Genomic DNA, 27,184 nt, shown 5'->3' with positions numbered 1-27,184 from the left:
CTCCCTCAAGGTGGAATGACGTCCAGGTTGACCTACAGACCCAAAAGTCTAGGATGCATATGTGTTTTGATCCTCACATCACCCCCATCTGCCTTTGTTTCTTCATGAGCCACACCTGTTCTCTAGTGCCTTCTGGAAAATAAAGCTTCCTTCCTGGTTTTCTACAGTGATGCTCCATCTCTCTTAATATAGCCTTCAGCCATGGGAGATAATTTACAAATTCTTAAATAATCCATAATCTCTCCCCCCGCTTCTATCTTTACATAGGATTCCAGCCATGGTGGCGAACTAAGCCTCTTTGGAACCACCAACCTCACAAACTCCTTATGCTTCATTTGCCCCATTGAGAATCTCTGAGTATGATGAGAAACATTCTGATGACACTGTAATCCCCATGTAAATGATGTAGAGACAGACAACAAGGTTGAGGATGTGCTATGTGCTATGGTATATATTCCCCTCATGGGAATTATTAATGGCTTTGAGAAGTCCTGCAGTTAAAAAAAAAAAAAAAAGCCTGTTTAACGTTGTTTAACCCAGTAGTTCCCTAGATTATTAACTAAGAAACTGTGCTTTGCATAAATTGAGTGTAACACACTTTGGAAAATACTGATGTAAAGCGTAGGAACATTCGTGTGAACTCATGGGAAGGAAAGGAGAGTGCACTTCTGAGTTTCTATGTGCCACATTATCACATAGTTGTAGTGGTTGAAGTGATGGTTCCAGGCTGACCAAGGAAGGAAACTGTTTACCCTCTTGGTCAAATCTTTAACTTTGGAGTTTGAAGAGGTTATTTTATCAGATCACTCCAAGTAAACTAACACAGTAATTGATTTATTCTGAATTAAATCACTTGAGATGCATCTATAAACCAGAATGCCAATGTGGCAATATCCTGAGTGATCAGGATCGTGAGCTCTGGAGTCAAATAGATTCTGCTCAAATCCCAGCTCTCTGACTTACTGCTTATATGACTTTATGTGAGCCTTAGCTCTCTTATGAATAAAATATGGACAATAATACTATCTATGTCCTGAATTAATCTATATAAAGCACTTAGAACAGGAAACTTTTTTTTGAGCAGAGAATCAGAATGTGAAGTTACTATGTCTCATGGTAAATATTTCTAGGCTGTGACAGTATCTAAAGATATAGACTTCAATATGGTTTGGCTCTTGTCCCCACCCAAATCTCATCTCAAATTGTAATCCCCACTTGTCAGAGTAGGAGCCTGGTGGGAGATGATTGGATCATGGGGGCAGATTTCTCCCTTGCTGTTCTCGTGATAGTGAGTGAGTTCTCATGATACCTGGTGGTTTTAAAGTGTGACACTTCCCGCCACCCTCGTCCTCTCTCTCTCTTCTGCCACCATGTAAGATGTGCCTTGCTTCCCCTTCCCCTTCTGCTGTGATTGTAAGTTTCCTGAGGGGTCCCCAGCCATGCAGAACTGTGAGTCAATTAAACCTCTTTCCTTTATAAATTACTCAGTCTCCAGTAGTTCTTTCTAGCAGTGCGAAAATGCACTAATACAGCCTTACTCTGCTGTAGAATAACTTTTTTTTTTTGCTTTTTGTTTTTTTTTGAGACGGAGTTTCACTCTTGTTACCCAGGCTGGAGTGCAATGGCGCGATCTTGGCTCACTGCAACCTCCGCCTCCTGGGTTCAAGCGATTTTTCTGTCTCAGCCTCCCAAGTAGCTGTGATTACAGGCGCCCACTGCCACGCCTGGCTAATTTTTTGTATTTTTAGTAGAGATGTGGTTTCATAATGTTTGCCAGGCTGGCTTTGAACTCCTGGCCTCAAGTGATCCGCCAGCCTCGGCCTCCCAAAGTTCTGGAATTACAAGAGTGAGCCATCGCGCCCAACTTAGAGTAACTATTAACTGAAGAATATGGGACTGAGAGCAAACAATGAGGTGGATAATTTTATTCACCAGAAACTTTCTAAAAAGAGAAGAGCCACAGTGTCCAGTGGGCTTTATGAACTTTGCTTCATGGATGATGAGGAAGGACCAGGGGTCCTAGAACTACTCGGTTTTTAATCCATCTTCCAGTGGCCCATGTTGTTAGAGAGCAAGGCCCAGAGGTGAGTTACAGCTGAGCACTAGGGCAATGTGTCCTGTGAAGAGGAAAGAGGACATAATAAGGAGAGCTCAGCAAGGATGAGGGAAAGTGGGAAGTGTTTTTAACAGCTGCTAAAAGTATGGAACTTAGAAGACAAAGAATTATGCCCCAAGAAGACTTCTGGGATGTTTTTTGTGGTACATGATATGAAATACCTGAGTATTCCAGCTTTAAGGAAACCTACATGAAAGGTTGACATTGTTTCAAAGCTTCTAGCATTCAATTTGTGTTCCTTTGAGTGTGATGTCATGCTTATACTGAGATACATGCTTATACTGGGACCGCCAGATTTATTAGGGTTACACTGACCAGGTTTCTTTTTATTCTTTAATTTATTTGGGCCTCTCTTATTGCTGTTTCCCACCAGTCACTAGAATTGTTATTCATTGTAACAGCATGTGATTCATATCTCAAGATATATTGCAGTTTCCCATATGACATCTTATCTTACATTATTTGCATATCATATTACATTATCTCTTCTCTTATATATTAGAGAAGTGACTAGAGTTATTTTTATTTCCTCTGCAGAGTGCTGTAGTTTGAGAGCATGTCTTAGAGTTGGTTACTTCTGAGAAGAGTTCCTATATTTGGCTAATTCCACTGTACATAAATTATCAGTATCTAGAAATTTCAGTTGGCCTCTTTCATCAAGCCACATTCTGATTCAATTTCCAGGAAACTTAGTTTCTAAACTATTCAGAAAGTTGGAGGGGGAGGCCATCTAGGGTAGATTTAAGCATCAACCTGATTATAATTTTTTTTAATATGAGCTTAGATAGAATCAAATATAATTTGATAGTCTCCATTTTTTGCTGCAGAAGATTTTTGGTAATTTGGTCCAAAAGATGTACTAAAATGCTTAGAGTCAACCAGGACCAACCTGGTTTCCATTCTTCTGTCCCATGTCCTCATTGGTTTAGTAATTTGGCCAGAGAGCATGGCCTGATTTTTTTATCAGAAGATATAGTCACCATACTCATGGAGGAAGGAATCAGGGACTGTGGGTTACCTGGTATAGAAGGACATAGTGAAGGAAAAGATAGAGAGGTTTGGAGTCTAAAGGATAAGGGATGTCCTATTTGTTAGTTTTTAAGGAAAAAGGAAACTGAACATTTGGGTATGCAAAGAAGTCAGTAGAAAGCGAGGGATTAAAGGTGGAGATAACCACTGAAGCAAGTTCTGGAGGAGACAAAGGTAGATTTAATCACAAAGCTGGGTGGGCCTTGGAGAGGAGGAAACACATGCCATTCTCAGGGAAGCAGAAGATGTAAGAAATATAAGGCATCTGAATTGAAGGAGTTTCTGACATGACCTACACTGTCTCAGCACAGTTAAGAAACAGTCGAATGACTGTGAGGAAAGCAAACGCAGGTTTGGGAGTGTGAGAAGAATGGAAAAGAGGATAGTGAGTTGTTTAGGAAAAAATAAATAAGTTTGTGTCAACTTTGAGCCACTCTGAGGGCCTAGCTGAAGTTAGATAATAGGAATTAGCCCCCGCCCCATCACTAAGTAGCATAATTGTCAGTGTCATCATACAGCAGCCCAGAAGCCAAGGAATGGATGGTTTGAGTCTGCCCAGCACTGGGGATTGGGACGTGCCTGTGGTGGAAAGTCAAGCTGTCTTCTTAGGGAATCTCTGGCTGGTGAGTGCCCTCTAAAATGCTTATCGTGGCACCAGACCAAGGCCAATGAACTAGAAGTTTGCTGAGGACAGAGAAGTTTTATTAGAGAGAATAGAAGGGAAGATAGAAGTCAAATTCAGGGATGATGACTTCAGAGTTTAATAATACAGACATGAAGCAGTTGGGAGTGATAATTCCAAAGTTTTCTGCAATGGAGATTTAGAAAAGAGTCAGAGAATACTGAGGTCTGAATGTGAAGGAAGTCATCCTTACGAACTTTGCTGTTACCCAGTGTCCCAGCTGGATGACAGGTATTTCCAGGAAGAGAATGAGTGACATGAATATGTGACATTTCCCCAACTCAGGTGACCACAAAACTGTTTTTCTTGTAAATGCCAGTATTCCAGAGATCACACTTTGGAGAACTCTGTTCTAGGGCTCATCATAGACTTTCCATTTGTTGAATGAATGAGTTAGAGGTGAGAAGTTAAGAGGCAGCCTGGGATGGTGTCAAAATAAAGAGAAGGCAAGTATGGTGTCTCTAATTACAGGAATCATTTTGAGCCTAGGCATCCCCTACTCTGGTACTTCCATCTCATGCACTGCCACCTTCTCTCCTGCATCCCTCTGTCACCTTCTTGCTACCAGTTGTGGGCCAGGGAGTAAGATTTATTTATTTAGCTATATCTGCTTATTACCTATTCCTTTCTTATGTTTGTAGATGGTTCTGTTCTTGCAGACTACCAAATAGATATGAGTGAAATCAAAGTCACTCTTCGGGGGTGACGGGTTGGCAAAGAATACCATGATATTTCGAAATCTTTTGTCCAGAGAGTCCTTGGGTCCCCAGGTGTCCTGCCCATTTACACATAATATGCATATACATATTTTTCACCCCACAGCCTTCTTTCCTCTTCCATTTAAGTTGGCTATGCTTATACCCACCCTCATTTCATGTCATTCTGATGGTAGTTAGCAAAGGAGGATAAGGAAGCAAATGGTATTTTACAAAGTATCATAGTAAACTGGTTGGGGAATTATGTGCTAGATTAATGCTGCTGCTGAAAATGGAAAACCAACCCTACCACCACCACCACCACCGCCACTCCAACCCCACCTGATCAGGTGACTAGAAGACAGATAGGACAGATATCAGAAAGATCTTTGTAAGAAGAAAAATAGTACAGAACTCTTCACTAAGCAGAGGATTTGGTTAAATAACATACAAGATTTGGAATGGCTCTCAAGTAAATATCTGTTGCAGGGGACACCAGATTTGATGTAACCACGACTTCTGTTGCTTTGTTTTAGAACGCCAGCCAGGTCCCTCTGTGGCCAATTCCAATGCCCTCCCTTCAAGTTCAGCTGGGATCAGCAAGGAGCTGATCGATCTGCAGCCTCTCATCCAGTTCCCAGAGGAAGTCGCCAGCATCCTGATGGAGCAGGAGCAGAGTATTTACCGCAGGGTCTTGCCAGTCGACTACCTTTGCTTCTTAACACGGGACTTGGGCACTCCTGAATGCCAGAGGTCCTTGCCCTGCCTCAAAGCATCCATCTCAGCTTCGATTCTTACCACTCAGAATGGAGAGCACAATGCCCTTGAAGATCTGGTGATGAGGTTTAATGAGGTAAGAAGCCACTTTTTGATGTCTTGGTTTTTGACTCACCCATAAGTGATTTTCAAGCATACATCCCCTTCTAGGTTTGTCTGTTCCTGATATGTCTCATTTCACTCTGTCTTGCCACTTCCATGATGGCTGTTTTTCTTTCCAGGCAAAGAGACAGACATCACATTGCAATCCTTCCTCTCACTGTACCCCAACTTGCCCTTAAGCCTAATTGATCTCAACTCCATTCCATTGCATTACCCAGTCCACCAATCCTAGTCCCTTTGGGCACCCAAAATGCCAGTCTCCAACCCCTTCCTCTCCCCTACCAACCCCTCATTCCCAAAGGTGCTTTTAAAACCACATGTCTCAATTTTGAGTTTTGACAGCATGATCCCTGACCACATTCATATAACCAACCCCCTAGCTGCCTTCCATTATTAGGACTCCCTCAGCAGAAACACCTAGGTCACCAGAGAAGGCAGGAAACATGGGGCAATTCATTGAGGCAGTGAATCACCTCGGTTCTCTCTCTGCATCCCATGAAGATCTTCAGCCCCAGAATGTCAATCCAAAGCCTCTGAGACCACATTAGAAGCCAGTTCTGAAGAAGACAGGTGTGACTGGAGTCTGGGAATACTTAGGACAAAGCCATTGTGTGGGGCTCTAGGGACTCACTGGGAGATCAAGAGCCACTGGCTGACATCCCTGTGGCCCTGGGGCAGGGAGGAGTGGCAGGAAGGAGCAGGGAGTCTCCATGCAGTGCTGGGGTTGGGCCGACTGCACTCTTGGGCTTAAAAGGCATTTTCTCTTAGTAATGTAACCCACACCCATTTTCTACATTTTCTATTCTATTCTACATTTTATGTTTTAGACTTAATTTCTTTTGTTTTGTGTATTCAATCACAACATTTTAATTGGTATGTTTGTTGGTTGTTAGTTGGCTGAACACAGAGTAGTTGCCTAATTTGGTCATTTAGTAAACTCTACCTAAATGCTAACAGGATATTCCTATTCTGAGTCATATATGTCTCTGATTGACTGAGGATCTGTCAGCCTCTGTTACATAAACACTTTCTGGCAAGGTGCAGTGGCTCATGCCTGTAATCCCGGTGCTTTAGGAGGGTGAGGCAGGAGGATCACTTGAGGCCGGGAGTTCAAGACCAGACTGAACAAAATAGCAAGACCTTGTCCATACAAATTTAAAAATTAGCTGGGCATGGTGGTGCACACCTGCAGTCCCAGCTACTGTGGAGGCTGAGACCCTCTAAGGATCCCTTAGCCCAGAAGTTTAGAGGCTTCAGTGAGTTAGGATCACATCATTGTACTCCAGCCTGGGTGACACAGCAAGACACCATCTTTAGAAAAAAGCACAAAACACTTTCTAACTGTAGCTCACTTTGCAGCCTTCATAGCTTGCCAATCAAAATCCTGATGATGGTTGTAAATGTCAGTGACCATGATAAGGCCCATGAATACAGCAAGTGTTAGAGGCTGAGCTCAAGCGGTTCTGTATCCAGACATGTCCTGAACACCAGTCTATCTGGCACTGTTGTGCTAACCATTTTATATGTACCACTTACTTGCTCCTTACAACAACCTTGGGAGACAGATATTGTCATTAGCCCCATCTTATCAATGAGAAACTGAAGTATGTGGAGATGAAGTTATTTTCCCAAGATTACACAAGTGGTAGGTGGCAATTTTGGTTTAAGGCCACAAAGTCAGGCCCTGGGCTTTGAATAACTATAGGATGCTGCTTTCCACCTGCAGCAGGATTGCACTGGGGTGTGGTGCCTGCTAAAACTGCAGATTCCTGGTCCCACCCCAAACTGAGTAAGACAGAATCTCTGGGAGTCCACATGAGAGCTTGCAAACTTCACTGCCCCAAAGTTGTTTTTAAAAATAAATCTCCTGATGTTCTTGATTTTCCTTACTGATAAAAATGGGATGGAAAAATGAAAGTTCCAGTAAACTGAGTGATTTTATTAGTGGATTTCACTGTATTTCATGAATTATTTTAAACTTCCAGATCTACCCACTCTCACATCGTTAGGACCCTATCTTGTCTTTATTTTTAAATTTCGACCTGAACTTAAAAGTGAATTGCCAAAACTTTTAAAATCTAATTTTAAATTAAACTTGGATTTCTTCCATTCACTTCCATAAACTTGGGAACCAAAGACGAATCAGTGATTTCACTAATTCAGAGTTAGTGATGATATGACCTACAGCTGGGTAGAGGCAGGCTTTGGACTATCTCTGAAAATAGTTTAGCTAAGCAACTTCAGAACGTAAACAAGATTTCTGGGAAAACACTTAAACTACTTAAGAGAACAGTCTGTTTCAAGTATTCTCAAGCATCTATTTTCATACAAATTATGGGTATGCTGATTAAAAATCAGTCTTACATAGTCAGATCCCAAATGAACTCTACTAGACACTACTGGAATAGCTAAATTCTAGTTCTTTTGTATACCTTAAAGTAGAAAAGATCCATTACATCAAAAGAGAATTTTCAAATTCAGATTTTTCACCTATTTTGAATGGCCTTGCCTTGAAATTAGCATGGCTTTACATACTGTAAAGAAAAGGAAGAAATTGAGTTTGCATTTATTTAATAGATGCTCTGGACTGGACATTTTCACATTTCTTAAAATCTCATTCAATTCTTATGACAGTTGTCATCATCCCTGTCTTGCAGATGAGGAAAGTGAAGCTTAGGCAATAAAATAAATAATGATAGTGTTGGATTATGGCCCATAGAGTAAAATAAATATTTTTGAATCCATACCGATATAAATACATCAGTATGGTGGGGTTGGGGAGTAGGGGCAGCACTTACTTATAGAAAAATTTCAATTAATAAATGTAGAAAGAATGAGAAAAATAGAAAATCATCATTAGAATACTACAGTAATAACTGTCGCAGGCAGGAGCTACTGATGAATTCTAAAATTATTGGGCAAAAGTAAGTTTGATGAGAAATAGGATATTTGCAAATAGTCTCAAAGCATCTCTCCACAAGATATTTATTAATACAAAGGGGAAAATAGAACAGTGGAGAAACCTGGTAGACACTGGCTTGACAAAGTGATCAAGGCTAACATGATTAGTAACGAGACATATCAACATATGCCTCCTGATATGACGCCCTGAGAAAGGCAAGACTTCATCTCTATAGAGTTCTTGCCAAAAACACACCACATAAATCTAGTAATGAAAAAAAATATCAGGCAACTCTATATTGAAGGACATTCTACTCTTCAAAAGCATCAAGGTCATAAAAGGTAAGAAAATTTGAGGAACTGTTAAAGGCTGGAGGAGACCAGGAGACATGATGACTAAATGCAGTGTGGGATCCTAGTGGATCTTGGACTAGAAAAAGACATTAATGGAAAAACCGGAGAAACTCTGAGGCTTATAGTTTAGTTAGTATGATTGTATCAATGTTAATTTCCTGGTTTTGACAATTGTGCTATGATTATGAAAGATGCTAACAGAGGAAGCTGAGTGAAGGGTGTACAAGAATTCTCTGTACTCTGTACTTTTGCAACTTTTCTGTAAATCTAAAATTACTTCAAAATAAAAAAAGAATTTTAAGCAGTGAGCTCAGAGAGATTGAGTCACTTGTCTAAGTAGCTGAGTGGATATCAGAATCCAGATCTTTCTTCGAAGTCTATCTCTTCTTACCCAGCTGCTTCTCTCTTGTTAAATTATCAGGTTCAAGTCTGTAGTAAACCCTGACTTGCTAATTGAGAATTTAATTAGCCTTGGGTATCCTTTCCCTCTTCCCTCCCTCTCTATTTCTTTTCTAAATCTTGTGTGTGTCTATCTTTTTTCTACTTCTCTTTCTGATTTTTATCCAGTTTCCCATTACCTAGGTTCCTGCCATCACTCCCTCATTCATTCATTCATTCACTCAAGAGATTTATTTATTTCAATTTTTTAGTTTTAATTTTTGTGGGTACATAGTAGGTGTATATATTTATGGGATAGAGAGGATATTTTGGTACAGGCATACAATGTGTAATTACATCAGAGTAACTAGGGTATCCATCATCTCAAGCACTGATCCGTTGTATTAAAAACAATCCAATTACACTCCTTTTGTTATTTTTAAATGTACGATTAAATTATTATTGACTACAGTCACTCTTTTGTGCTATCAAATACTAGATCTTACATTTTTTTCTAACTATTGTATGTACCCATTAACTATCCCCACTTCCTCACTCCCCTCTACTACCTTTCTCACCCTGTAGTATCATCCTTCTACTTTGTCTCCATGAGTTCAATTGTTTTAATTTTTAGCTCCCACAAATAAGTGAGAACACACAAGTTATCTTTCTGTGCCTCGCTTATTTCACTTAACATAATGACCTTCAATTCAATTCATGTTGTTGCAAATTACAAGATCTTATTCTTTTTTATGGCTGAATTATATATATGTGCTACATTTTCTTATCTATTCATCTTGTTGATGGACACTTAGGTTGCTTCTAAATCTTGGCTATTGTGAATAGTGCTGAAATAAACATGGGAGTGCAGATATCTCTTTGATAGATTGGTTTTCTTTCTTTGGGGTATATACCTAGAAGTGGGATACTTATTGGCTGGGCATAGTAGCTCATACCTATAATCCTAGCACTTTGGGAGCCTGAGGCAGGCAGATGGCCTGAGCCCAGGAGTTTGAGACCAGCCTGGGGAACATAGCAAAACCTCATCTCTACAAAAAGTACAAAACATTAGCCAGGCATGGTGGTGCATGCCTGTGGTCTCAGCTACTTGGGAGGCTAAGGTGGGAGGATTGCCTGAGTCTGGGAGGTCGAGGCTGCAGTGAGCCAAGATCGTACTACTGTACTTCAGCCTGAGCGACAGAGTGAGTCCCTGTCTCAAAAAACAGACACATTGAGCACCTACTGTTCTCTAGTCTTCTCTTTTTTTCCATTGGCATGTCAAACATATTTTTTAAAAGTAAGAAATTAACAGTATATGGTGAAAATTGACTTTATCAGCCCATACTTTGATTCTTCCAAAATTGGATACACAAAATAAATGCACTTTCCTCAGTGGAAAGAAGATGTATTTTCCTTGGAACGTTATAGTATCTTAAAGACAAGAAAGAGAATATTAGCTCCATTGCCAGTGCTAGTCACTTGGGGTGGGGGGAAGTGAATGCATTTACTCATGCATCCATTCAGTTAATCCAGCACTTCTTAGAAGCAGTGTACTGTGGTAGATATGCACTAAGGAAAGTAAATAGCAGTCTGCTAGAAGCTGCGAGACATGGACACAAATATCTACCAAAAAAGGCAGAAAGTAAGTGCAGTGAGAGTGGCACCAACAGAGAAGGCTGGGGTGTCCAGGTGGGTGACAAGAGCTCATTCTACTGAGCCCTGGAGTCTGGGGCTGGGTCTTGAGAGATGAGAGGAATAGAGGGGGAAGTTCATAGGAAATGGAAGGCAGTCCAGACAAGAAGACAATCAGACAGTTTTTGTCATGAGCAAGACTCATGGTTTAGGGAGGCAGCTTGTTCCAGATTGCCCCCAGAACCATGCTTATGAGCTAGAAGTTTCTATATTCTAACAACTCTCTATACAATAACTTAACCGTAATGTGGGAAAAAGGAAGAAAATTCCTAATGCTTTTTGGGCAGTTTTGCATAATGTTTATTCTTAGGAAAGCATGGTTAAAATGCAACTCAAAGTACGACCGTGAAATTACTGAAAAGGTTCAGCTTACATTAATGAAGGCCTAGAGATAAATCATTTAAAATCAGTTTGGATTGTGGCTTGGAAGCAATGTTTCCTCACCATTGCCCCTTCTCCTGCCCTGTTAGACTGTGATGCACACACTAGAGAAACTTCTTAAAGGCAGTCTCTCTTTATCCTTGAAAAGAAACAGAAGCACAAGGAGGGGTCAGTCCTCAGGCAGAGCTAGTCAAGATCTGTGTTGAACATAGGCTTCATCCTGCTTTGCTTAGTTTGAGAGACAGGTCTTCCCGAACTTTCTTAATCTGGACACCTCTCTGTAGTCATATTCCTGATCTAAAGCTCTTAGAAGCCAGTGTTCTTTCTCTCTCCTTTCAGGTGGAGCAGCCTCACTTCTTGACCACCCACGAAATCTCTCACTTTGACAGTCTGAAATCATATTGTTCTTTTTTCCTATCCTTCGTCTTCCTGCATCTAGCTTATACCTCTAGCCCACATTCCTTTTGATCTTACTTTTTAAAAATTCCTCCTAAAATAACTTCCCAAGCCCTTTATCTTTTCTAGAGGAAATGCAGAGCCATTTTTATAGACAATTTTACCAAAAGATTACATACTTTAGTGCATACAGGTGAGAAGAGAGGAGAGGCAAATTGAGATTACAGGGCATCCTTCCTCCCTTCACTCCCTCTCCCCTCTTTCCTGAGAAGCACCTTGGTGGAACATGGAGTGAGGGGGAGGATCTTGGCATCACAGTTCTGAGTCGCTAGTTCTCAAACCTCATGTCTCCTTAATATGGCCTTTGCTCTTGTTGTGTTGTTCACCAGTGATGATTTTGGGGGTTGGAACCCTTCATTGCATCTATAGCTGGTCCTTGGGATCAATCACACAAGCAAATTTTTGACTCCATAACCTGTCACCACCCACACCACTTCCAGGCACTCTTTTGTGGAACAGACATTTGATATCTGTGGCTGGAAAGTGATTTTCAAGGGGCCAGAAGCAGGTTCACTTTTTTCTATGTCCTAAGAGGGCAGTTTTTGCTTGTTGGGTGGTTCTTGGCAACACTATTCAGCAGGGCTCCTCTTTCAGACCAGCTGGTCTGAGGGCAGGTCATGAGCCCTAGATTGAGACCCCCAGTTCTACTGAGACCCCAGCAGCCTCTACAAGGCCTCCACGTGGCTGTGCCCTGGGTGTCTTTTCCCCTCCAGCATTCTGTGTGGTCAACCTGAGCATTCATCAGCTAGCTTCCCTGAGCCATGCAATCTTGGGCAGCCCAAAGTGACAATCAGTTGTTGCTTGTTCCTTCTGTCCGGTAGGTTTCACCAGATGTCAGTTCAACAGTTTAAAGGCCATCCTCTCTATAAAGAATGCCAAGGTGCAGCTTAACTTCCTGGTAAATAATAGTAAGAATAAATAAACCATCTGGTCAAAGAAGAGCCGTATGAGCTTTCAGCCAGAATTCCTTATATACTTCATAGCAATGATGATCGCTTTGGCAGATTCCAGCATCTAAAAGCCTGTCTGGTCATAGCTATGGAAAGACCATTTCAGCACAGTAAGCAGAAAGCATAGCATATTATAATGATGTGAGGCAGTGTCATGTCCAAATAGGTTCTTTCACTTGAAATGTTTTAGAAAAAATACTGGTTTTTGAATTTGTATATTGAACCATGTTTAGAAACGTCTCAATCAAAGTTTTCCCCCTCTTTTATAAAAGCAGACAGCAGAGCAAATCATCTGTTCTGGGCTGCTTTACAAACTTCCTTCCTCAAATCTGAACACTCACAGGATAAACTGCTGATAAAAACCCCCTCGGGGTAAGGGAAATTTCAGCTCACTTTGGAAAATCAAATTTTTCCTTGACAAAGCACATCTCCCCTCTGAGAGCAGATGTTGTATTCTTTCCCTGGAACATTTCACTGCACATTCCAGGAGTAACAGATATTTTACTCCAGAAATTTCTCGACTAAAAAAAATACAGTAGGCAAATAAACTACAGAAACTTAGCTGTGCAGAGCGGCATCCTAAGTGTAAGGTTGTCTGTAGATGGCACTTCCATCCTGAAGCTGATTGACAGCAAATCATGTCTCATGGTTCCTGGCAGTCAGCACCCACGCAGGGCTTTCCTCACCCAGAGTAACACGTAGGGCCGAGAAATAAGAGGGGCACCGAGGGTGGACATCATTCAGGTGCAGCTCTGGAGTCAGGCTGCCTAGGTTCTGATCCACCATTCCCAGCTGTGCAACCTCAAGCCAGATACCTATCCCTTCATCTTTATCTTATTTTAGGTTTTTTTTTTTTTTTTTTTTTTTTTGAGACAGGGTCTCTGTTGGAGTACAGTGGCTGATCTTTGCTCAGTGGAGCCTCAGCCTCTCAGGCTCAAGCGATCCTCCCACCTCAGCCTCCCAAATAGTTGGGACTACAGGTGCACACCACCTCGCCCGGCTAATTTTTGTATTTTTAGTAGAGATGGGATTTCACTGTGTTGTCCAGGCTGGTCTTGAACTCCTGAGCTCCAGAGATCCACCTGCCTTGGCCTCCCAATGTGCTGGGATTTCAGACGTGTGTCACCACACCCAGCCTAATCTCTCATCTTTAAATGGGGCTAATAATATATCTACCCCAAATGCTTTATATGAGTATTCAGAGAAATGACATGTTTAAAGCACTTATCAGGGACCAAAGACACAGTAGTGGTTTGATGTTAGTTACCAAAAAAAACACACAAAAAACCACTAACATAACTGCATTATTAGAATAACTAATGATAATAAACTCCATTTTTTGTTATTATAGTCACCCCCACTTAACAGGTGAGAAAACTGAGGCACAGAGAGACTAAATGAATGACCTGTGGTTTCAGAGCTGGCAGTTGAACCCAGGTGTTCTGGCTTCCAGAGCCAGCATTCTTGGCTCATCTGCTTGGTACTTTTGAATCAAAAGCTGAGGGACCTTCTTTCCACCACTCAATTCTCTTACTCTAAATGAAACCATTTTCCTCGCAATAGGATTCAGAATTTTTTTATGATTTCAATATGTGTAAAAATGTTGACCTGTTTGTTGATTTTAACCTATGTGCTAACTTCCTGATATTGTAAATGCAGCATCTCCTTTGAACTAGGAGACTGTGGCCCTTGAAATAGGGAGGACAACAGCATCTCAATGTCTGAGAACATTAGAGCATGGGGGATAATTTATCATTTCCACAGCACCAGGCAGAAGGCAGATTTCAGATTTTTGGCTTTTCAAGTTCCCTTCTTGGCTCTGAGGTTTCCTTTAGTGTGAAATGCCTGAGAAAGATTGCCCCCAAAATCTAAAGGAGTTTATTTATATTCCTCTCTTGACCACGTCATTTCTACTACATTTTTCCTCCTCTCTCTCTGTTCATTCCTATTTTACATGAAACCCACTCCCTTAGCAGTGGTGGTGCTACGATTTGAATGTGTTTACCCCAAAACTCAGGTGTTGCCACTGTGGTGGGATTAAGAGTTGGGACCTGTAAGAGGTGATTAGGCTGTGGGGGCTCCTCCATCGTCAATGGGATTAAGGCCCTTGTAAAAGAGGCTTCATGCAGCATTCAGCTTACTTGCCCTTTCACCTTCTGCCATGTGAGGACACAGTGTCCCTTTTAGAGGATGCAGCTGTCACCAGACAACTGAAATTGTTAGCACCTTGTGGAGCTCCCAGGCTCAGAACTATGAGAAAATAAATTTTCACTCTTTATACATTACACAGTCTGTGGTATTCTGTTACAGCAGCACAAAATGGACTAAGACAGATAGCTTTGAAATTCAAAATCTTAAGTCCTACCTGTGCTCCCAGTTGGGGCAGCAGGAGGAGGCAGTGGGAAGGGGCTGCCTTGCACCTTGTCAGACAGGACTGGCACACATGCACTCATTCTTCAACCGTCTAATGTGACTTCCTTGAACAGTAGTTCTCACTGATCAGCAGACTGAAGACAATGGGATCAGAATATTTTTAAAATGCACACGTATCTGTAGCCCACCCCCAAGAGATTCTGCCTCCCAGGATGCAAGGTGGGGCCCAGGCATTTATAATTTTAAAAAGCTCCATGGGCCGGGCGCGGTGGCTCACGCCTGTAATCCCAGCACTTTGGGAGGCCGAGATGGGTGGATCACGAGGTCAGGAGATCGAGACCATCCTGGCTAACATGGTGAAACCCCGTCTCTACTAAAAAATACAAAAAAAAAAATTAGCCGGGCGTGGTGGTGGGCGCCTGTAGTCCCAGCTACTTGGGAGGCTGAGGCAGGAGAATGGCGTGAACCTGGGAGGCGGAGCTTGCAGTGAGCCGAGATTGTGCCACTGCACTCCAGCCTGGGCGACAGAGCGAGACTCTGTCTCAAAAAAATAAAATAAAATAAAATAAAAAAATAAAAAGCTCCATGAAGGCCAGGCATAGTGGCTCACTCCTACTATCCTAGTAGTTTGGGCATCTGAGGCAGGAGGGTTGCTTGGGTCCAGGAGTTCAAGACAAACCAGGAGTTCAAGACCAACATAGCAAGATCCTGTATCTACAAAAAATTTAAAAATTGACAGGGCATGGTGGTGCATACCTGTAGTTCCAGCTACTGGGGAGGCTGAGGTGGGAGGATCATTTGGGCCCAGGAGTTGAGGCTGCAGTGAGGTAGGATCATGCCACTATACTCCAGTCTGAATGATAGAGTGAGACCCTTTTCTCTAAAATTTAAAATAACAAAAAGGAAAAAACATAACTTTACGAGATAACCCTGATGCCACCAACACACCAACAGTCGAGAATCACTGCTCTAGAACATCAGTCACAGCAGTACTCAAAGAGAACAAAGCTGTATCCCAAAGCAAATAGGAGGAAAATGTCCTCCTTCCTTTTCTTTCTGTATTTTTTTTTTCATTTTTTGCTCATAGTACTGCCATGGAGGACTTCACTTTGAAAATGGTTTCTATCTTTGGGGTCATCCATTAGTGCAGATTCTTGAGAATTGTTCCAAGTACATTTAAATAAATGTAATGGCTTGTTTTCCCTGCCTTCATTTCTTTTTTATTTTATCTATTTTTTTTTTTTTTTTGAGACAGAGTCTGACTGTGTCACCCAGGCTGGAGTGCACTGGTATGATCTCAGCTCACTACAACCTCCGCCTCCCAGGTTCAAGCAATTCTAGTGCCTCAGCCTCCTGAGTAGCTGGATCACAGATGTGAACCACCACCCTTGGATAATTTTTTTTTTTTTTTTAGTAGAGATGGGGTTTCACCATTTTGGCCAGGCTGGCCTCAAACTCCTGGCCTCAAGCAATCCACCTGCCTTGGCCTCCCAAAGTGCTGGGATTGTAAGCCTGAGCTATCATGCCTGGCCCCATCTTCATTTCTTTTCTTTCTTCTTTCCTTCATTCCTTCCTTTTCTTCTTTCCTTTCTTTCTGTATTTTTTTCATTGTTTGCTCATAGTACTAACAAAATGGAGGATGTGATTTTGAAACCTTTAGTATTTAGGCTATTTTATTACTATAATAGGCTATCTTAATTCTTAGTTCTCCTTCTTAAAGCTCACATTGTGTCTCTAGGATTTAACTGGCCCAGAAAGTTAACTGTCAAAGCCATTGACTTATTGGAGACATGTTTAATTCTGTTTTAAAGCAGGTATCAGTTAACACCTCTGTCCTGAGACTGGTAGAAACAATAATGGATCCAGTGGAAATCAGCAAATAGATGAATAAGAATTTTGACCTATATAAGCAGTGTTATTACTATTAAAAATAATAAACATGACCCAGAGAAGCACTGCAGCAGTTCCTCAAGGCCTTTGCCGTCAGATCACTTAAATGACCCTGAACACTGTGGGAAAGACCAGGTCAGCTTTAGTCTGAGATTGGGATTTTGAGGCTCTTTTCAGGATGGCATTAGCTGACCCTATTAGGATGTTTAATTCTGCTCTTTGAAGAACCACTCAGAGATTTTTACTGCACATGTGAGAGCCAAGGAGGAATATATTTATGCTTTACTGAGGATCTGCATTTGCCCAAAAGATTTAAACATTCATAAATCCAACTGCCTTCTCAATGCCTCACCTTGGCTTTTTTTGTTCAACAAGATTTTCAGTACCAACTTTTGTACTAAATGCTGTTTCGTGCATGGGGAATATGGCACAGAACAACACAGACAAAGCTCCTGCCCCACCGAGCTTACATTCTAGTCATGTCTAAAAGACATCTCAAATATGGCCAAAATAGAATTAACTTCTCCCTCCCCACCATTCACATACCATCCAGGACCTTCCCCCCTCACCCAGTGCTGCTGCCCTCCCCATCTCAGTTAGCGGCTTCAGTGTCAACCGAGGTGTTCAGGCCATCAACCAGAGTTTGATTGATTTACTCTTTCCTCAAACCCTAACATCCAAACTGTGCTAGGCTATTCTTGCATTGCTATAGAGAGATACCTGAGGCTGGGTAATGTATAAAGAAAAGAGATTTAATTGGCTCATGCTTCTACAGGCTTTACAGGAAATGTGGTGCTGGCATCCACTTCTGGTGAGGTCTCGGAGCTTTTACTCATGGCAGGAGGTGAAACAGGAGCAGGCACGTCATGGGGCAAGAATGAGAGCAAGAGAGAGAAAAGGGGGATGTCCCAGACTCTTAAAACAACCAGATCTTGAGTGAACTAAATGAGTGAGAACTTACTCGTCACCAAGGGGATGGCACTGAGCTATTCATAAGGGATCCACCCCATGATCCAATACCTCCCATGAGGCCCCAACATTGGAGGTCACATTTCAACATGAGATTTGAACAGGGCAAACATCCAAACCGTAGCATAAACTATCAGCAAGTTTCATTTGCAGTACTTGCAAAATACCCCCTGAATTGGCCTATTCCTTAGTATTTCATCTGCTAAGCTAGGTTGAAACCAGCCACCATTGCACTTATCTCCAGCACTGCTTTCATGCTGACAAATGCTATAATCCATTCTCCACCCAACAACCGGGGTGATCATTTATAAGCATAAAGGTAACTCGCCTGCTAAGTGTCCCTTCAGTGGCCCCCCTTTACGTTTGAAATAAAATCCAAGATAACAAGACCATGCATGGTTTGGCTCCTGCCTACTTCTCCAACTTAACTTTATTTATTTATTTAGAGATGGAGTTTTGCTCTTGTTGCCCAGGCTGGAGTGCAATGGCATGACGTCAGCTCACTGCAACCTCCACCTCCTGGGTTCAAGTGATTCTCCTGCCTCAGCCTCTCTAGTCGCTGGGATTACAGGCACCTGCCACCATGCCCAGCTAATTTTTGTATTTTTCGTAGAGACAGGCTTTCACCATGTTGGCCAGGCTGGTCTCGAACTCCTGTCCTTAGGTGATCTGCCTGCCTCAGCCTCCCAAAGTGCTGGGATTATAGGCATGAGCCACCACACCCGGCCCTCCAACCTAACTTTATACACCCACCCCTCTCTCTGGCTCCGTTTTAGCCACACAACCTTTCATTCTGTTCCCTGGACATGCCAAGTTAGTTTTCTGTACATAGCCTCTGCAGTTGTTGTTGCCTCCGCAAGCACCTTCTTTCTCAGATCATATCACAGCTACTGCCTTCTCTTGGTCATGTCTTAGCTCAAAAGCCAGGGAACTTGACTTGCTTCTTTTTTTTTTTCTATCTCCTTAGACTAGAAACTTTTCTAACTTGTTCATTGCTATATCTCTGGTTTTTATGCATGGTACCAACTATATAGTAGATGCGTAATAGTATTTTATGAATAATGCTAATTAGTGTAAGTAATTATCCTATTAGATACTATTAGAAATACAAAGAAAAGCAAGACGTGGGTCATTTTGTTCAAGGAATTTACAATCTAGTTCAAGGCATACAAGACATAAAATAATGAATAAACATATACAAAAGGGGATAAAGCAATGCCAAGCATGAACTATTGTGTAAGAGATCATGGTTAGAGAAGTGCCATGAGTTAGTAGAAAGAGGAAAGAGTATAATTCCATCATTAAGTTTGGGCATATGGCCACAGTGGCTCATGCCTGTAATAACCAGCATTTTGAGAGGCTGAGGTGGATCACCTGAGGTCAGGAGTTTGAGACCACCCTGGCTATTGGGTGAAACCCTGTCTCTACTAAAAGTACAAAAAATTAGCCAGGCGTGGTAGTGCACGCCTGTAATCCCAGCTACTTGGGAGGCTGAGACAGGAGAATCACTTGAACCCAGGAGGCGGAGGTTGCAGTGAGCCGAGTTTGTGCCACTGCACTCTAGCCTGGGCCACAAGAGTGAAACTCCACCTAAAAAGAAAAAAAAAATGTCTAGGCATGAACATGGGGTTCTGCCACTTACTGTGGGACCCTGGGCAAGTGAATGATTTAAAAAACAGAATTCAGCTTCATATTTCTCATCTATAAAGTGAGATAATTTAATTAATTTCGCATGGTTATGGGGACACTTAAACAAGATAACATATATAAAATCACCAAGTACAGGATAGGTTCTCAATAAATGGTAACTAGTGTGATTTGTGCAGAATGAGAGATAAAGACTGTGCATGCCATGAGATTTGAAGAGGGAGATCACACAGGCACATCTCCATTGAGGATGACCAAAGGCTTCAGAGCTTTGGAGATAGGGAAGGCTTTTGTCAGGCACAGCTCTGAACTTTCGCACTGATGAAGTTTTGGAGGTAATGTGGACTCATGTCATTCACCAAATATAAGAATCCCTTCCTTGCAGCTTCTTGCCCAGCTTTTGCTAAAAACTTTTGAAGATGGACTTCGCTCCATTTCAACAAACCCATTGTGAGGATGCAGCTCGATTTGTTTTAACAGTCTGCCTTAAAACAGGCTGATTCTTTCTCCTTACAAATTCCACTTGTCAGTCCCCGGGGGAATAGTAAAAATTATATCTTCCTTTGGTTTGGTTCTCTTGAGGCTGGACATTCCCCGTATCTTCAGAACTTACATCATTTGGCAAAATGTAAAAATGAGGCTCCGTCATCTGTTCTGAACATGAGTCTCTCCCTTCTCGCAAGTGGGTAATTCTCTGCTCTTAATTCCTGCTAAATTAATTGCTTTTCTCTATTAGCTCTAATTTTTAGCCTGGTTGATGATCAACTAAAACTGCTAGACTTTTATCATATAAACAGTCATCAAGCTCATCTTTTCTCTGCATAGGTTGTTTCATTTATTATTTTCTCATATGGGCATAATATTTTATACTTAAGTCTACTAAATTTTAATTTTGGGGCATTCAGGCCTATCAAAATAATTTTGAATCTTAATTCAGCTTTGTATTGAATTAACTAACACTCCAGATTTTTTTCATATTCAGATTTGATAAATATGTGCCATGTATATTTGTTCAAATTGTTGGTAAAAATGTCAAATCTAATAGGAATTAATAGAAAGCCTTATGGCATGTCACTAGAGACTATTCATCAGGTTGGCTTAACAAAACATTTTTTCAACTGGATGTGAATCTCCTTAACTGTACAATCATCCAACAAATATTTCTCCATTTTGTGTCTCCTCTGTAAAAACTCTTCCTAAAACCAAGATACATAGTTGATATGCAAGTCAAATTATCCTATCAAAAGGGAAAAAAACTTAATTTGACAATTAGCTACTTGAGGATGTCTAATTTCTCTCGCATTCGTTGATATGGTGATGATGACGGAGAGAGTGATGATGGAGCTGCTGCGAATCCTGTGCCTTGCGCTGGGCACTGGGCCAAACCCTTTACAACCCTAATCTCATCTAGCTTTTACACAACCTTGAAAGGTGGGAGCCATGGCTTTATTTTACAAATAACAAAACTGAGAGAGAGGCTACAGATAAATTAAGACATGGGGCTAAAAAAATGATAATAATTAATACGTAATGAAAGGCTACAGAATTTGCCCAATATCACATCGGTTGAAAGTGGCTAAGCCAAGATGAAACATATGTGTGTGTGTGTGTGTGTATGTGTGTGTGTGTGTGCGCGCACGCATACATGTGCACATTACTGCATCTAGTTGCAATATAAATACTTGTCATAGGAAATATCATGAATAAAGAAACATGGGCATAAAATTCTGGTTTGTTGGAAGGAAGTTTAGGGGTAACCAAGTGAGGGCAGGGCAGTATCTCCCGACATGATATGGGATGTCAGTATTTATTCTGTGTAAAAACAGTGCCCCATCATCTAACACATAAGCCACATGTTAGGAAAGCAATGATAAATAAGTTGTTTGTTTCATTGCAGGACTTCTCATGGACTTATGCTGATGTACATGGTGACTCCCTCAGAATGAGCATTTCATAAAAATACTTGGGTACTGGATACCCGATGGCTCGGTAGCCATTACAGAGTGTGCTTTGGGAAACTGTAGTAGAGGAGGTGGGTCTGGGCCTTAATGCCTCAGCCTCCCCAGGCAGCTTGGCCACAGATTCCTCAAGGGCCAGGGAAGGAGCAGGGAAAGAATGAGGACTCAGCTGCAGGTCAAAGCAGTACAGATGCTGTGGGTGATGAGTCTGTATCCCTCCTGCCCTGGCACATGGACTTACAAGGTGAAATCTTAATCCCACGATTCAGATTCCATAAGCCTCATGTGAACACAAGTTTCATTCCTTTTCATCACACCTCATACTTTGAAAGTTAGACAGACACTAAAGTTGTATGTAAATCATTAGGGTGGAAAACATGCTGGACTGGCCCTAGACAAAAATCCAGCCAAGAAGTTTGTTGACATTTCCAGCCCCTACAACCCCCTCTTCTTTTCTCCATCTCACTACCCTGGTCCCTAGGTACCCACAGCTACCATGGAACCCACTTGCCCCCTTCCCTAGGTACTCACAGCTACCATGAGGTCCCAATTCCCTTAAACCACATCTCTCCCACCCCCCAGCACCATAATTTGTGTTATAGTGGTCTCGTTATGAGTCATTTTGTAATTTGTAAAATATTCTCCTCAATGAAAAGTAAAATTTGTCTTGTATTTGTGTTAGTTTTCTATTTGGATCAATCAAGTGTACAAACGCAACGAATATTCCCTATAAGTAGAGAGAATAAAAAGCCTGTATATTTATAGTCCTTTAATAATTCCTAAGAAGTTCTCTGTTGCTGTATAAAATATGTTTCCTTAATTTTTAGCTATGGAAACCAACAACCAATCTTAGGGAAAAAACTTGAAGTATACTTAAATTTAAACTATTTGTCAACTAATGTGCACATTTACAGCACAGCTTTGCACTTAAGCAGAGCCCTTCACATGCATTATGACATTAACCCTTACACGGCCACTCTGTGTGGCTCTCGGACTCCGGCCTATCCTTCTGACTCCACGTCCTGGGCTCCTACTGTCCATCACTGCTGCCTTTCACTCCTGCAGCCTGCATAGCTTGGTTTGGTTTGTTGGTTTGTTTGTTTTGTTTTGTTTTGTTTTTTAGATGGAGCTTCACTCTTGTTGTCCAGGCTGGAGCGCAATGGCACAATCTTGGCTCACTGCAACCTCCACCTCCTGGGTTCAAACAGTTCTCCTGCCCCAGCCTCCCAAGTAGCTGGGACTACAGGCATGTGCCACCACTCCTGGCTAATTTTTTGAATTTAGTAGAGATGGGGTTTCACCATGTTGGTCAGGCTGGTCTCAAACTCCTGACCTCAGGTGATCCACCTGCCTCGGCCTCCCAAAGTGCCAGGATTACAGGCGTGAGCCGCCATGCCCAGCCCTGTATAGCATTTGATAGACATTCCTAGAGTAGTTTTTCTTAAGAATTGTTCTACAGAACCCTGGTTTCTCAACATGCTCAGTAGGAGAAAGTAAAAAAAAAAAAAGATTTGTGGTCCAGTGAATTTCAAATACCCTTTTGCAGCTCTTTCCACTTGTGTATTGATAGTCGCCATGCATGTTAGTATACTGAAGGCTGAAGAAGTCCAGTCATAAAGACACTTTTAACTCACCAGCATTTCTCAAATGTACTTAACCTGGAGCTTTATTTTCCTAATCTTTCCCCAGTTTTCCAAAACACACTGCTCTTGAAACTACTAAAGACTATATATAGATATAGATATGTAATATTAATATTTTCCATATTTTATATATTATATAATATATAGTACACATACATATAATATATATATTAAATATATATACATTAAATATATATAAAGGAAAAAAGATTCACCTGTGAAATATTTAAATTACCTGGCAGTTGACATACATTCCAACATCCCTTCCCTCCTCTCCCCCCAGGATGAGGACCCCAGGCAAGTGAGGGCTGGACAGTTCTAAGGTGGATCAAATAAATGAATAAAAAGATACAGATGCCAGGAAGATGTCTCAAGTGAGAGACCCAGCTTGCTCAAACATATTCTGGGCAGGATCATGCATGATGGACTGAAGACCTGGGTGCAGGAAGATCCATCAGGAGAGAGTTGGAGTAAACAACAGAAGATGACAAAGGGCCTGATTTAGGATGACAGTGAGAATATAAGGGAAAAATGGCTCCCAGATGCCTAGAAGAAAGAATCCCAGTAATTCAGTGACTGTTCAAATAGGGAGGCTGAAGGAGAGGAAGGGGTCAAGACTGAATTCAGGCTTTCCAAGCGTGGCTTTCAGAATAAGTGGAGCACCCATGAAATCATTTTGGGTTACAAAGACCAGCCAAATGTCAAGAGTATGTGCTTTAATTCATACACCCAAAAGTTCAAATCCTAACCCTGTTATTTATTAGCAGTGTATTTGGCCAAATTACTTCTCTGAGCCTATTTCTGCAACTGTGAAAGGGGACTAAGAGTAGTTTCTTCATAGATTGTTGTAAAGGTTTAGAAAGAATGTATCCAAGCTGAGTGCAGTGGCTCATGCCTATAATCCCAGCGGGTGAATTGCTTGAGCTCAGGAGTTGGAGACCAGCCTGGGCAACATGGTGAAACCCCATCTCTACAAAAAATACAGAAGTTACAGGCGTGGTAGTGCATGCCTGTGATCCCAGCTACTCAGGAGGCTGAGGTGGGAGGATGGCTTATACCCAGGAGGCAGAGGTTGCGGTGAGCCAAGATGGCGCCACTGCACTCCAGCCTGGCTGATAGAGCCCAACCTTGTCTCAAAATTAAATTAATTAATTAAATTTTTTAAAAAAGATAATGAATCCTGGCTGGGCACGGTGGCTCATGCCTGTAATTTCAGTGCTTTGGAAGGCTGAGGCAAAAGGATTGCTTCAGGGTAGCAGTTTAAGACCAGCCTGGGCAAAACAGCAAGACCTTGTCTCTACAAATTTAAAAACTAACTGGGCATTGTGGCACATGCCTGTAGTACCAGCTACTGGGGAGGCTGAGACAGGAAGATCACTTGAGCCCAGTAATAAGAGGCTGCAGTGAGCTAGGATTGTTCCACTGTACTCCAGCCTGGCTGCCAGAGTGACACCCTAACTCAAACAACAACAACAACAGCAACAAAAGATAATGAATCCTTACCTCAGGATAGTGCCTGGCACATAGTAGGTGTTCAACAAGTGCTAATTGCTATTTCCATTGTGACTATTGTCATCATCATCATCATCATCATCATCATCATCTTGTGAAGAAATATTTAGTTTGGTACATGTAGGTTCTAGGATGAGAGTAAAGTGTGATCTTTAAATGGATGCCTACTAGGCAGTGCAAGGCAGGAGCATGGAGCTCGTGTGCTAGATTGGTGATGCAAATACAATTTTGGAATAATTGTTATAGAAGGGATGAGCGAGCTGTGAGAATCTGTTTTCTAAGACATAAAGTGGGAGAGAGATCACAGGCTTCAAGGATCAAGCTTTGGTAACACCCCCTGACATGGCAGATCATAAAAGGATCCAGTGAGGCCGGGCACGGTGGCTCATGCCTGTAATCCCAGCACTTTGGGAGGCCGAGGCAGGCAGATCACGAGGTCAGGAGATCGAGACCATCCTGGCTAACACAGTGAAACCCTGTCTCTACTGAAAAAAAATACAAAAAATTAGCCGGGCATGGTGGCGAGCGCCTGTAGTCCCAGCTACTCAGGAGGCTGAGGCAGGAGAATGGCGTGAACCCGGGAGGCAGAGCTTGCAGTGAGCCAAGATGGCGCCACTGCACTCCAGCCTGGGTGACAAAGTGAGACTCCGTCTCAAAAAAAAAAAAAAAAAAAAAGATCCAGTGAGAAGGATCATGTGGGCATCACAAGAGAATCAGGCAAGTGTGAGTGATGAGAAATTAAGGGGCCCCAGCCTCATAGGGTGACTAAAAGAAAAAAGAAAAACCAATGGGGAAAAAATTTAAAGACGATTATCACATTACCCTGAGCCAGGGAAGCCAAGAAGTACATTAACAGAGCATTCAGAATGGCACAATGGCAAACATTGTGGAATGGCATAATATTACTCTCCTCTCCCTGAAGTGGTCACACTTGAATTGACATTTGCAGAAGAATTTCACCAGAGTAGAGAGGACCCCCCTGCCCCAAACAGAAAAACCATGTTGTACAACAGTAGTTAAAGAAACTTGGGCTGGACAGGCACAGGGGCTCCTGTCTGTGATCCCAGCACTTTGGGGGGCCAAGGCAGGAGGATCACTTGTGTCCAGGAGTTCGAGACGAGCCTGGGCAACATAGCGAGATCCTGTCTCTACAAATAATAAAAAATTACCCAGGTGTGGTGGTATGTGCCTGTAGTCCCAGCTATTCGGGGAGCCTGAGGTGGGAGGATCACTTGAGTGCAGGAGGTTGAGGAGGCAGTGAGCCAAGATCGTGCCACTGCACTCCAGCCTGGGCAACAGAGTGAGACCCTATCTCAGAAAAAAAAAAGGGCGGGGGGGATAAGGAGAAAAAGAAACTTGGGCTTCCTACACAGGAGACTTCCAAGATGGTCAAGACAGGTACATTTCAATATTTTAAGAGTTGCCATAAAGATGAAGTTGAGTTATTTGTTGTGTCTTTAGTAGGCAGAACTAGGTCCAGTCATTTCATCTCAGCCTTAGAACAGGCTGCCTGTTGAAGTAGTGGGTTTCTTATAACTGGAGAAATTTCACACCGAGCCTGGCTGCCCAGCTGCAAAGCTGGGAAGAAACCCCTGGTTTTAGCTGAGAGAATGACCTACATCAAACCAAATCCTTCCCATCACCTGTTTTTGTGCATCCTGTGAGCTAATAATGGTTTTTACATTTTTAACAATTTTTAAAAATTTAATTGTAAATTGACATAATTATATATATAATATGGAGTGCAAAGTGATGTTATGATAGATGTGAACAATGTGGAATGATTAAATCAAGCTGATTAACATATCCATCGCCTCAAATGCTTATCACTTTTATGGTGAGAACTTTTTAAAGTATATTTTGTTTTTATAATTTCAACTTTTATTTTAAATTCAGTGGATGTATGTGCAGGTTTGTTTCATGGGTATTCTGTATGACACTTGAGTTTTGGGGTACAAATGATCCTGTCACCCAGGTAGTAAGCATAGTACCCAATAGGTAGTTTTTCAGCCTTTGCCCGCCTCCCTCTCTTCCCCCTCTAGTAGTTTCCAATGTCTACTATTGCCACCTTTATGTCCATGTGTACCCAGTGTTTAGCTCCCACTTTTAAGTAAGAACATGCAGTATTTGGTTTTCTGTTCCTGCATTAATTCACTTAGGACAATAGCCTTCAGCTGCATCTATGTTGCTGCAGAGGGCATGATTTCATTCTTTTTTATGGCTGTGTAGTATTCCATGGTATATATGTATATCCAATCCACTGTTAATGGGCACCTAGCTTGATTCCATGTTTTGCTGTTGTAAATAGTGCTGCAATTAACATGCAAGTGCATGTGTCTTTTTGGTAGAACGATTTCTTTTTCTTTGGGTATATACCCAGCAATGAGATTGCTGGGTCAAATAGTAGTTCTAGTTTAAGTTCTTTGAGAAGTCTCTAAACTACTTTTCACAGTGGCTAAACTAATTTACATTCTCACCAACAATGTAGTGTTCCCTTTTCTCCATAGCCTCACAAGCATCTCCTTTTTAACAATTTTAAAAATCAGTCTACGGCCATCCCATCTGGAACGCACCCGCTCTCATCTGATCTTGGAAAAACTAAAAGGATACTATTTTGTGATAGGTGAAAATTATATGAAGCTCAAATTTCAGTGTCCATAAATACAATTTTATTATAGC

General features: G+C 41.7%; 1 protein-coding gene across 4 annotated transcripts in view; it reads left to right on the top strand.

Moving 5' to 3' along the window:
• PLCE1 (phospholipase C epsilon 1) overlaps positions 1-27,184 on the top strand; it is a 345,535-nt gene that overhangs the window by 175,080 nt on the left and 143,271 nt on the right. For all 4 annotated transcript variants that reach the window (XM_030809243.1, XM_030809242.1, XM_003255240.3 and 1 more), the window contains one exon: positions 5,059-5,375. In XM_030809243.1, the coding sequence (XP_030665103.1) occupies positions 5,059-5,375 (317 nt within the window). The remainder of the gene's footprint in view (positions 1-5,058; positions 5,376-27,184) is intronic.

The sequence above is a fragment of the Nomascus leucogenys genome, chromosome 3 (genome assembly GCF_006542625.1).
Source record: "Nomascus leucogenys isolate Asia chromosome 3, Asia_NLE_v1, whole genome shotgun sequence".
Classification (NCBI taxonomy): domain Eukaryota; kingdom Metazoa; phylum Chordata; class Mammalia; order Primates; family Hylobatidae; genus Nomascus; species Nomascus leucogenys.
The sequence above is the reverse complement of the archived record's forward strand: the minus strand, read 5'-3'. Positions and strand labels throughout refer to the sequence as shown.